This window comes from Berghia stephanieae, chromosome 7 (assembly GCF_034508935.2).
Source record: "Berghia stephanieae isolate SIO BIC M18660-M18661 chromosome 7, UCSD_Bste_1.3, whole genome shotgun sequence".
In the NCBI taxonomy this organism is placed as follows: domain Eukaryota; kingdom Metazoa; phylum Mollusca; class Gastropoda; order Nudibranchia; family Aeolidiidae; genus Berghia; species Berghia stephanieae.
In genome coordinates this window covers 47,511,660-47,524,847 of record NC_088366.1, presented here as the reverse complement: position 1 = coordinate 47,524,847, position 13,188 = coordinate 47,511,660, and the positions used below count along the sequence as shown (strand labels likewise).

General features: G+C 38.8%; 1 protein-coding gene across 2 annotated transcripts in view; it reads left to right on the top strand.

Annotated features, from left to right (window-relative positions):
- Positions 1-6,436, top strand: part of LOC144977410 (uncharacterized) — a 95,067-nt gene extending 88,631 nt beyond the window's left edge. The window contains exons 2-5 of one of the 2 annotated variants that reach the window (XR_013646302.1): positions 1,084-1,639; positions 3,248-3,415; positions 4,700-4,980; positions 5,264-6,436. Coding sequence is in view for 1 of the 2 variants with exons in the window: in XM_078922593.1 (XP_078778719.1) it covers positions 1,084-1,639; positions 3,248-3,415; positions 4,700-4,898 (923 nt within the window). In the remaining variant the exon portion in view is untranslated. Of the gene's footprint in view, positions 1-1,083; positions 1,640-3,247; positions 3,416-4,699 lie in introns of both variants that reach the window. The other variant, XM_078922593.1, reaches the window with a different exon arrangement.
- Positions 6,437-13,188: the final 6,752 nt, after the last annotated feature.

Genomic DNA, 13,188 nt, shown 5'->3' with positions numbered 1-13,188 from the left:
GTATTTTGTTCTTTTTTTTTAAGCTGTTTTTGTATTCATTTTTGTTACTTAACTTTTTATAGTCCACAGCTTCTAGCAGCTAGGTATCACTTTGTACATCCAGAGTATAAAGTATAGCTAGATCATATTACTGCATCATGATACCATTAAATACTGGAATGATAGGTTAATAACTGAACCAGAACTAATGGAGTAACTGACTAATTGGGGGGTCCCGGTAGCTCAGTTGGTAGAGCACTCGCTTCACTCACAGGGGACCTGATCGTTCCTGATGCAGTCGAGATTTTTTTCGGACCCCCTGCGGCTATGTGGTCTTGTGGTATGACACTCGCTTTCGGATCGGAAGGTCCTGGGTTCGAGCGTTGATCAGCGCATAGTTAAGTCCTTGGAAAGGGTTATTTATTCACATTTTTCCATCGTACTCGGGTGTAAAATGAGTACCCGGCCGTCAATAGCATTGTCTCTGTCAACGAAAAATGTAATATCGCCAACAGGCTTCACGTCTCGCTCCAAAGGTTACATGTTGCTGTTGGTCAGGGACACTTTGTAAAGAGCTTTGAGCACATTTAGTGGATATTGCGCTCTATAAAAGCTCAAGCTCAGTGAATGTGTAGCTGGGCCTGTCAAATCAGATGGAAAGTACTTTGCGATTGTCTAGCATCCTATCCAAGAATAGCAAGCAATCGCTATTGTCCATTTCAAGGCATAGAAACTGAGATAAACTCCGGCTCTATGGGCCTCATGATTCTGAAGGACTACTACTTTCTAGATGGCAAATTTAAAGTAAAAGGTTGGCAGGCCTGCCAGGTTTATTTCAGATTTCATTCCTTGCTATTTATACACCGATTCATTTTAAGCTAAAGATGGCCATGTTGGGATTGTATTCCTCCAGTTTTGGAATTCTTTTTTTTTTCTATAAAATTTCATAAGAATTTGGTTACAGTTAAAAATTTTATTTTTACAAGAAATGGCTATGTGGCCAAAATGACTGGCATTACGTTAATGTTAAATCCTTTAAGAGTAAGAGAATGAAATAAAAATGAACAAATGTTATGATATCTTTCATATTGATTTTCTTTCCAGATTTTCACAGATTTCAGTCGTCCAGATTGTTTACTCCATGTCTTTCCCTCTGGGACACAAGATCTTTTCATTCATCTCCCAAGCATTATACCGTGTCACTACATAATTCTCTGAGAAGGGATGATTCTTCCACCTCACTTCAAAGGCCATTGCCAATTTCTCCAACCTTTCCATCAGCGCCATGTTGGCCAACGACACACGGGAATTTTAAGTCTTTCCAAAGAAATTCAATTATTGCATCTCGAGTGAATATTGTAAATTTTGAATCGCTTTATCAACAATTGTCACCAAGTGGCCAAATTAGGTTCCTTCATGGATATTCGTCGAGAAAGCGAGTAAGCAGAACATTTTCATCACAGAACAAATCATCTGAGGATAAAAACAATGAGCTTAAAGTCGGAGAGCAAACCGTGAAAACGGATGAGGATACGGAGAATAAACTCACTGTTTATCAGCGATTCAAAAAGACATACAAAGAACACGGGAAGGTCTTGATTGTGGTTCATTTGATGACGTCAGCCGTCTGGTTTGGATCTTTTTACACAGCTGCCAGATGGTAATTTTCATGTTAATAGATATGAAACGCATTTTTGAAAATAAAAAATTAATATAAAAAAGTAGTTCCTCTGATCTGTAAGGCACATGGAGCCGTAGTTTATCCCAGTTTCTAAATGTGATGAATGGACAATAGCAATTGCTTGCCACCCTTTTGATGGGACTATCGTCAATTGCAAAAGTTCTTTCAGTCAGATCTAGCAGGCCCAGGATGGGGTCAGAAATTTTTTTTACTTCACACTGGATCAAATTCAGTCCCTTTGCATGTGAAGGTCGAGTTTGAGTGTTCTTTTAACTGAGTGATAGGGACCCACATGCATTTGTGCAGCCGTGTGGTCTTGTGTTATGACACTCGCTTTCAAATTGGTAGGTCCTGGGTTCGAGCCTCATTCTGCGCATTGTTGAATCTTTGGAAAAGGTTCTTTACTCACATTCTCTCACTGTACTCAGGTGTAAAATGAGTACCTGGTCGTTAACAGCGCTTCCCCTGTATCAACAAAACAGGATGAATGAAACACTACAGACGAATGAGATAATGTGGTAGTGGCATTGTTAAGACAACGCCACTACCACATTATCTCATCCTTCTGTAGTGTTTCATTCATCCTGTTTTGTTGATAAAGGAGAAATCAGAAATGTCCATTTTATTTGTTTTCATATAACAAATTGAAGCTTACTTTCAATTTCACATTGTTATTTATTTCTTTGTGATTCGAGCAGCAACATTTACAATACAAGACACATGACGCATGTAAGGCGATATTACAATTTTTTTCATACAGATACAATGTTTTTGTGGCCAGGTATTCATTTTAACCTGAGCACTGTGATAGAATAATGTGAGTAAAGAGCTTTTTCCAAGAACTTAACTAATGCTTTGCTCGGGGCTCGAACTCAGGACCTTCCGATCTGAAGGCGAGTGTCATACTGCAAGACCACATGGTGCACAGAGAAGGGTGCGGCTATGTGGTTTGTGGTATGACAATCGCTTTCAGATCGGAAGGTCCTGGGTTCGAGCCTCGCTCAGCGCATAGTTGAGACCTTGGAGACGGCTCTTTACTCACATTCTCTCACCGTACTCAGGTGTTAAATGAGTACCTGGCCGTTAACAGCATTGTCTCTGTCCGAAAAAAATGTAACATCACCTAACAGGCGTCATGTCCCGTCCTAAATATTAAATGTTGCTGTTGGCCAGGGTTCCCTTGTAAAGCGCTTTGAGCACATTTAGTGGATATTGCGCTATATAAAAGCTCTTTTTTTTTAAGGGTGTAGATGTGTAAAATGTATGTAGAAAAAGGTAGTCCTTCACAGCCATGAGACCCAATGGAGCTAGAGTTTATCTCAATTTCCATATCAAATGTACAATAGCAATTGCTTGTTATCCTTTAGATTGTATTCTAGTTTATCTCAACGAACTTACTGCTAGATTTAACAGACCCAGCTACCCAATCACTGCTGGATGGACAATGGGTCAGGGAAAAAAATCTCAACTGTATTCTGCATGAGAAGCAAGTGTTCTATCAACTGAGCTATTAAGATCCCCAGGGTATTTTTAGGTTTTGCTAATAGATATATAAGATAAGTAATTTGATTATTTAAAACGTTTCAGTGGTGTGGATGTCGTCCCCCTATTGGAAAGCTGGAATCTTGGTGAGAAAGTCATTGCCCCCTTTCGATCTGGTGGATTGGGAGATGTTGCCTTGGCTTACCTAATGTACAAACTTGTAACCCCTGCTCGATACACGGTTACACTCGCAGGAACGAACTTGGCTGTCAGGTTGGTATAACCTCCCAAAATGTCAGTCTTGAAATCTTTTTAATAGAAGTAAAAGTAATCCTCTAAAGTAGTTGGGTTGGAGTTGAGTTGACTCTGATTTCTGTGGTGTAAAATGGGCTGTAGTTATTGTTTTCTACCCCTTGGATAGGAAGTTTGTTTGTTGCAAAGTTTTTCTGCCAGTTATAATTTGAATTGAATTAGTTCACATTGGCTGGGTGAAATTAGTTAGAGGAAACTATGTTTGAGGTAAAATTAGTTTGAGGACGGATTGGAATGATAACAAAGAATACTTTGCTTAAAGTCAATGCGTCTTGTTGGTCCCAATTTTCGGTTCTTTATCTAAGTGTGTTCCATTGATTTGGGGATAAGTCAACCCTAGTCAGGCGGTGTTGGATTTATCAGGATTCCACTGTATGAGATCTTATTATTTTTTTAACTACAGTAAAAACCAGTTAAAACTAAATTCAAGGGACTTTGTACTCATTTTCGGTTTCCACATACATCAAACAGTTATCTATCATGATTTTCCAGGGGTATAATTAATTATTCCATTGCTATCCCACTGTCACATACGATGCATCGCATCAAATTCCTCTACTATGTGACTTTGTGGTTGAAGTAGTGTAGTGTGTTTGTGTGTGTGTGTGTATTGGGGGAGACGGGGAGATATGTATGTATGTATGGATATGTGCACACAATCAAGCATAGTGGTAGTAGTAGTAGGTGCCAAAGAGAGCAATTGTGTCATCTTTATGGAGTTACAACATTACTGCTCTCAATCAGCACATTGTGTTCTCACCATCAAGTAAGAATGGATTAGTGCGGTTGGGGTGGGATTGAGTGGGAAGGGGAAGTAAGTGGGGAGCCACGAAGACGAATAAGGCATTGTGGATAAGTTGGCAAGGGGGAAGGGGGGGGGGGGGGGGGGGTTGATGGCAAAGTGGAGAGAGTTTCAGCGGAGCTGTGTGGAAATAAAGGGGAAATAATGACAATATTTTTATTCTTTTTGGTTTAGACAATTTTGAATTAACCGGGTTTTACTGTAATTCCTTTCCTGCGACTCTCTCTCTACAATATTTATGACCAAAGATTGCTTTAGGAATCACAAACCATAAATTTTCTCTTTCCACTGTAACAAAACAACATTTTTCATTGACTTTTGATTGATTTCTTTATATCTTGTTTGTGTTTTGATTGATTTGTTTGTAGTTTTTTGTTTTGTTTTTTGTTTTTTTTATATACATGCTTAACAGTTATAATTTTTTGTTATGAAATTCATTTTAGGTACCTCAGGAGAGAAGGAAAGATACAGCCAGTTCCTAAGGAAGACAGTCTAAGAGAGTTGTACAAAGATGGCAAAGAAGATTTGAAAAGCAAAGGCAAACGTACAAGGCATCGACTGAGACATATGAGGCATAGAATACAAGGGAGAATACGAAGAGTGCGCAAGAGACACCATCCACATGACAGAAGGGATCATTAGATTATTAGGCTTGGTAGTCAGAATATAGGGATTAATTTTCACAAGAGCTTTTTTAATCTTTGAATGTTATACACTTGAATTTGTTAGGCTTCAGTTACAGTGGAATCCATTTAAAGCCAACACTCTTAAAGTCAGATAAACACATCTGAACAAGTGTGTATGAAAGGTGCCAGACAAAGAAAAATACAAGAAAAAAACCATCCCAAAAATCAATCTCAACTGAGGATTGAACCTGATTACTGTAATCATTAGGTCTGAGGTTCGATCCCCAGTTGAAGTAGACTTATTTTTTTAGATGTTTTTTTTTTCTTGTATTTTTCTTTCTTTCTTGCTTTGTCTGGCACCTTTCATACACACTTGTTCAGATCTTTATCTTACACCGGTGCCTGCTCCTTAATTTCTTCCTCTTAACATCAACTCCTTATTTGTCTTAATTTTCCTTTTCTTTATCTTGGAGTGTTCCATTCATAATGGATCAAGTCAACCAATCTTTCTATTCCAGCGTTGTTGGCTTTATTAGGATTCTACGGTAACTTACAGTTACTGTAATTCTATTTTCTGTAACCTTGATGTAGATGATGAAAATCCCTCTTTGTATTCATATATAATATATGTCCACCGCATTTTTTGAGAGAATTAAGCAAATCATTCACAATTCATCCTCATTAAATTTAAGTTTTATCCTCATTGTTTTCTCATTGCAAGGGATATATCTCTATTAATGTGTCTTTGTATACATACTCACACGCTCACCCACTCAATTCCTCCGGGCCTACTGGCACTTCAGGCGATGCAAAGGATCTCCACTTGATCCTGTCAGCTGCTATTCTTGGGGCCACCTGGACGGAAAGACCTCTCTGCTTTAGGTCCCTCTCCACTGCACATCTCCATGTTTCCTTGGGGTGGCCTCGCTTCCGCTTTCCTTGGGGTGTCCATCGCAGAGCCTTCCTTGTCAGTGTTTCCTCAGGTTTGCAACAAATATGTCCTGAGTTGGATTTTTTTCCTCTTTGAGTTTTAAGCAGTGAGAAAATTTGGATTGTGAGTGCCTTTGCAGATCAATCTAGATGTTGGTTTAAATATAGTTTTACTTGTCATGCTATACACATACAGAAACAGTCATGACAAAACCACCTACAAGGAATTAAACATTTTCATTGTAAAGCTTAACTTTAAAACAACTGCATGTGTCAGATATATTTAGAATATATACTATATATATTTGAAGGCTGGTTTTCCAAAATTCGTTAAGGCGATTTTTAAATAATTTTTGAGATTTTCCATCCATGAGATAAATTGAAATGTAATTTTTATATTAAGCTTCAAATGACACTAAATTTCCTCAGATTTGTTTGAAAATTCGAAGTTTAAAAATGATAAATTTTAGGGGAAATAATCCTCAATATCTCATAATGGGAAATACGGAGTTAGGGAGTTTTGGAAAACCATTCTTCATTTTATGTAACTTAAATAATCGTCCTGTCTTCAAAATGTGGCTGCAACCGTTTTAGTTTGTATCTTCTATAAAGTGTGTAAATTCACTATTTTTGTTTTTTGTTATTCTTTTCTTGACATGTAAGCTTGATTTACATATTATCACAAGTCAAAGTGATACTAGGCTGTAGAAGTTGTGGACTGTAAAAAGTAATAAACAAAAATGAATATAACAGATTCAAAAAAGAACAAAATTCCAAACACGGTACGTTTTGGGCTCAAAACTCTTCGTCAGCCAACAACAAAAAAAACAATAAAGACATAAATCCATTACTAAATTCCAGATAGACGACAGAGATATTTTGTAGGCCTTCTCTGTAGAAGTTTACTTTCCAAGAGAGGACTTATAAAATATCTCTGTCATCTACCTGGAATTAAGTAATGTATTTATGTCATTATTTTTATTTTTTGTTGGCTGAAGAAGGGTTTTGAGCCCAAAACGTATCGTGTTTGGAATTTTATTATTTTTTGAAGCTGTTATATTCATTTTTGTTGATTACTTATGTACATATTATGAAGGTCAGCCAGGATAAAAATGGGACCCATCACTTCATAATGGTATCGTTCATGTTGTGATGATTTCAATGGGTTAACACTGGGTGGAGTTCCCGACCTCCCACGATGGTACTTGTCAAGGTCTTCTATCCCCTTATATTTGTTTTCCGAGTTGCTTTCTGTCTTTGTCTTGGAATGGGATTACTTAGTTTTGTCCCACTGGGTGGGGTTCCTGGCCTCCCATAGTGGGCAGGAGGGCACTTACTGTGTCTTCTATCCCCCTTTATCTGTTTTCCAATTGCTTTCTGACTTTGTCTTGGAATGAGATTACTTGGTTTTGTCCTGGTCCTGGCCGGATACCCTGACTGAGATGGGAAACAGTTAAATGTATGGTTAGTTTTGGAATTATATTTTTTTTCCTTGTAAATCATCTCTCTGTTTTGCACTACAGTGTTTTGTTTACATATTAGATATGATTTGTCTGGGTGGGGTGGTTCCTGACGATCCAATAGTGGGCAGGGAGGTACATACTTTTTCTTCTACCCCCCTATATCTGTTTTCCAACTTGCTTTCTGTCTTTGTCTTGGGAAGAAATTACTTGGTTTTGTCCTGGCACTGGCCGGATACCCTAGCTGGGAGGGAAACAGTCAATTGTATAGTTTAGAGTTTTGGGAGATGATATTTTTTTTCCTTGTAAATTATCTCTCTGTTATGCACTGTATTATGTTTTATTTACATATTATATATGATTTGTAAACATTTGAGTGTATCCCTCTTGGTGGGGACCTGTGCTTGTGTCTGAATGTAACTTTTAGGTGATCTCAAACTAAGTACTTTGATAGTGTGCTCTTTGAATCTACATCTGTTTCTTATTTGAACCAATTCCCCTTTGTCTTACCTTTTCATGGGTGTTTTAATGGTAATTCTAGAACTTTTTCCTATTCCATTTTCTTCCTTTTTACTGGCACTGATATGACCTTAATGTGTTGCAAGCGCCATAAAACCCTTAAGAACAACCCCAAAAAATTGGGTTAAAAGATTTGAAATATAGCAAAAATTATTAGATGTGGGGTTACCATATTTTCTGGACAAAAGACTCACCGGACTAAAAGCTGCACAACCCATTTTTAAAAATTTTAAATTGAATTTATCCAACCACTACCATAAGTTATTCGGAGTATATACTGTGGTCGAGTGGTAATACACTCGCCTTTGGATCGAAAGCTTCTGGATTCAAGTCCTGCTCTGAGTGGCGCATAGTTGAGTTCTTGGAAAAGACTCTTGACTGACATTCTCTCACTATTTTTAGGTGTAAATTGAGTACACAGCGGTTAACAGCATTGTCTCTGTCTGGAAAAAAATGTCAAACCGAATAACAGGCGTCATGTCTAGTCTTGTATGTTATCTATGTGTTGCTGATGGCCAGGGATCCCTTGTAAAGCGCTTTGAGATCGTGAAGTGGAAAGTGCTCTATATAAAAGCTCAAGTTGTTGTTTTTTTTCTTCATTTCAATCCAATAGAGAATCAATCACCAGAGAACACAATGAAGTCTCTTGCCTCAATACAACTTTGTATTACAGTCAAGATCACTAATGTTCAATGGCTGGAGGTATTTCGTGGTTCCACCATAGACAATGGGCGGTATAGAATTCGTATTTTTGGTTGTTTTTCTCACTCCATCAGTAATAATATGGTGACTAAAATAGTTTTAGCCATACTGGACTTCAAGCCGCAGGTTCAAGATCAGAAAAAAGAATTGCAGCTTTTAATCTGGATTTTAAACATCTAAATTTTGCCTTTTCACCAAGGCACCACGGGAATCACCCATATCCAAAGTGAGCAAATTGGGGGTTAATAATCTTGCCCAAGTAAAAACAACAAAAGTGCCTGAAACAGGGCTCAAACCCGGGCCTTCCGGATAGTAGGGTGTCAATTGTGAAAAGAACAAAAAATTTTCGTCATAGTAACTTTATTCAAAATTCAAAATCCCTTTGATGACGTCTGATTCATTCTTACATCGAGTAGGGTCTTCTGACCTTCCATGCACGATGGGCAGAGAGGTCGCCTTGTGTCTTCTCTCCCTTTAGATCTGTCATTCATTATTATTATTATTATTATTATTATTATTATTATTGTTATTATTATGTTTATTATTATTATTATTATTATTATTATTATATCATCCGCGCTATGCCCTGCGTGGCCTCCCATATTGGGCAGGGAGGTGCATGCTGTGTCTTCTATCCCCCCATACCCGTTTTCCAATTGGTTCTTGTCGTTGTCTTGGAATGAGATTACTTAGTTTTGTCCTGACCCTGGCCGGAGTTCCATGGCTGGGAGGGAAACAGTTGAATGTATAGTTATAGTTTTGGGAGATGCTATTTTTTTCCCTTGTAAATCATCTCTCTGTTATGCATTGTATTGTGTCTAGTTTACATATTATATTATATGATTTGTAAACATTTGAGTATATTCTTCTTAGTTGGGACCTGTGCTTGTGTCTGGATGAGACTTTTAGGTGATCTCAAACTAAGTACTTTGACGGTGTGCTCTTGGAATCTACATGTTTCCTATTGGAACCAATTCCCCTTTGTCTCATCTTTTCTTTTGTGCGTTACTATCCCATTTTCTTCCTTTTTTACTGGCGCCGATATGACCTTGATGTGTTGCAAGCGCCGTAAAACCCTTAAAAACAAACAAACAAACCCTATGTAGCCTTGAGCAAGTCACCTCGCCCTAGCTCAGTTTGCGGCGCTGTACGCCTGGGTTATTCCAGTCTTCCCTTGGAATAGACCCTAAAAGACAATTTTCTCCTTTCGGATGAATAAAGGGAATTTTTAAAAAAATTATTATTATGATTATTATTATTATTATTATTATTATTATTATTATTATTATTATTATTATTATTATTATTATTATTATTATTATTATTATTATTATTGGAGTCCCGTTCTTTTCCTTTGCTTAAGGAACAACAAATCTTACACGAATGCATGAGTATGAGCTATTTTGATCACGTTTAGTTCATATTGCGCTTTATAAATGCTCAAGTGTATTTTTTTTTGGGGGGGTGGGGGGGGGGGCTGGGCTGTTATTTTAATTAAATGTTTCCTCTCTGAAACTGGATTGTTTCCCAATCCTTCGCAGTGATGCCAAAACTCCGGTTTCACAGGAAAAAACTCCGGTCTGGAGCAAAAAATTCCGGGCTCCGGGCAACTTCCGTCAAATTCCGGTGAGGTCAATTTGTTCCTAGGATTCCACCCCCCCCCCCCCCCCCCCCCTTTCCAACCACCACATCATCATCATTGCCATTAGTATTCCAACCATCATCACTACCAATACTACTACAACTACCACCACCACATCATTATTACCACTACTACTACTACAACCATCACCACCACATCATCATTACCACTACTACTACAACTACCATCACCATTACAACCACCAGCACCACATCATCATCACTACAACTACTAATACAAACCACCACACATCACTCATCACAACCACACACCCCCATTATCACTACACTACTACTCACACCACGCACCATCCATCATCTCACTCAACTAACACCACCACATCTCACTACCACCACTAACCACCACCCCCCACCACACTCACACACTACCACATAATCACTACATACCAACACTCACTACCCATCATCACATACCACCTACTACTAAACCACACAACACACTACCATACCCCTATCGTCATCATACACTACTGACTGAACCACCACCACCACATCATCATCACTAACTACAACAACCACACACCACACATCATCATCAACTACCCAACTACACTACAATCACACTACTACACAACCACACATCACATCATCACTACCACTACACTACAACTCATCACCTCACATCATTTTACCACTACTACTACTACAACCACCACCACCACATCATCACTACCACTACTACTCAACACCATCACCACCACATCATCATTACTGCAACTACCACAATACTACTGCAACCACCACTACCACAACTACACACCATCACATCATACTACCACTACACTACAACAACATCACCACATCATATTACCATACTACTACTACAACCACCACACACATCATCATTCCACTACTACTACAATCCCCCACACACATCATAATCCACAACTACTGCAACACACCACCACCCCACATCACATCATTACTACCACTACCACACTACATCACCATACAACACCACCACACATCACATCACGCACACTACTACAACCATCCACGACACCACTTATCACTACTCTACACTACACCACCACCGCCACATCATCATCATGCAACTACACTACAACCACCACACCACATCATCATCACTACCACTACTACTACAACCACCAAATCACATCGTCATCACTACTACTACTGCAACACACCACCACCACATCATCATCACTGCACTACCACTACAACTCCACACCATCTCATCACACACTACTACTGCAACCACCAAATCACATCATCACTACCACTACTACTACACAACCACACCACCACCACATCACATCTGCAACTACACTCACTACAACCACTACTACTCACCACCACACACATCATCACTACTACTACTACTACAACCACCACTCACCACATCACCATTACCACTACTACTACAACACACCACCACACACCACACAACGACACATACATCACTACACTACACCACCTCCACACATCATCATTCACTCTACTACAACCCACCACACATTATCATCATACAACGACACTACAACACACACTATCAATCTCTCATAACTCCATTATTACTACACCACTAACCCACATCATCCTCACTACACCTATACAATACAATCTCTACCATTAGGTTTTGGCGCTTTACTTCATTTGAAATAAGGAAACTTTGGGATTGTATTTGGCAATGTGTATATGTATTATAATATAATTCTAATCAGTTATCTATTTAGAACTATACAATATGTAAACACAATGCCAAATACCATTCCAATTCCTTTTTCTTGTGTGCGGAAATTCCTCTTTCGGCATTGAAATTCCTACGAGTGGTGTCTGAAACTCCTGTGAGTGGAATTTAAAGTTGGCATCTCTGCCTTCGCTGTAAAATGATGAGTATGGTATGCGCGCTGTTGGCTAAGAAGCTCACAACATTGCTATCCGGAAGTATAACGGACTAACACTAACACACAAAACGATGTGTAACCTTAACGTTTATAGTAGGCTATAGCTAATACACTTTAGTGAGAATTACTCATAAACGCGGATGGCAAAAAAAAAAACAATAACAAAGATCCGAGTGACGTCAACTTCGTTTTATCTATAGATAGTATGCGCTTGGCCAAGAAGCTCATAACATTGCTATCCGGAAGTATAACGGACCAACACACAAAACTGTGTGTATCCATGAACATTTATAGTCGGGTTAATACAGTTCAGTGAGCATTACTCATAAACGCGGATGGCAAAAAACATCAACAAAGACCTGAGTGACGTCATCTTCGAACTATCTATATCGCAATCAAACCAAAATGAAATGGGGGGGGGGGGGGGGGGGTCAGAGTTTCAATAAGTGTGTCACACTTATCTCCAACAAGCTTGGCCAACCATTTGCCATTTTGCAGTCCGTCTAAAGTTCATCATGTGTCATTGGCATAGCGAGCGAAGTACACATATTTGCAAGTCTTATAACTTGACGCATTTATGGGCTTCATTTAAAAACTGTAAGATTGATTGGTTTGAGAGCATTTCTGTTACAATAATGAGCCCATAAAAATTGGGGTTATCAGTTATCAGACCCTGCAAATAACTTTGCGTCGCATAGTTCAGTAGTAGGCAATCTCTAATATGACAATAAGGTTGTCACATAGTGCTCCAATAATAATTATATCAGTTTGGGTGTTACGAATTGCTTATAAACTGTTGGAGAAAAGAGTTTGTTTAAATCGGCGATGAAACTGTTTGGTGAGGTTTTTACTTGAATTTTCTGTTTGTTCGCGATACAATTTTAAAGAAAAACTATGGAATCCAACTTGGTAGAGGTTGTGCGTGCGAGCCAGGGAGCTCTTACATACTAGGTGCGAGCAAATCTGTCTTGCATAAAAACAACAATCCCTTTCTGGGTCACCGCTGCGCAGAAAGACCCACCTTTGATCCCATTCCGAGAGAGGGGCGGAGTCTGAGGAGATCGGCAATCTCCGCTAGAGACCATGTAAAGATTTCCGGAAAATACCGAATCAATGGTCTTGTCTCTCATTGGTTTATTTTGACGTCAGCTGACTCTGAGATCAT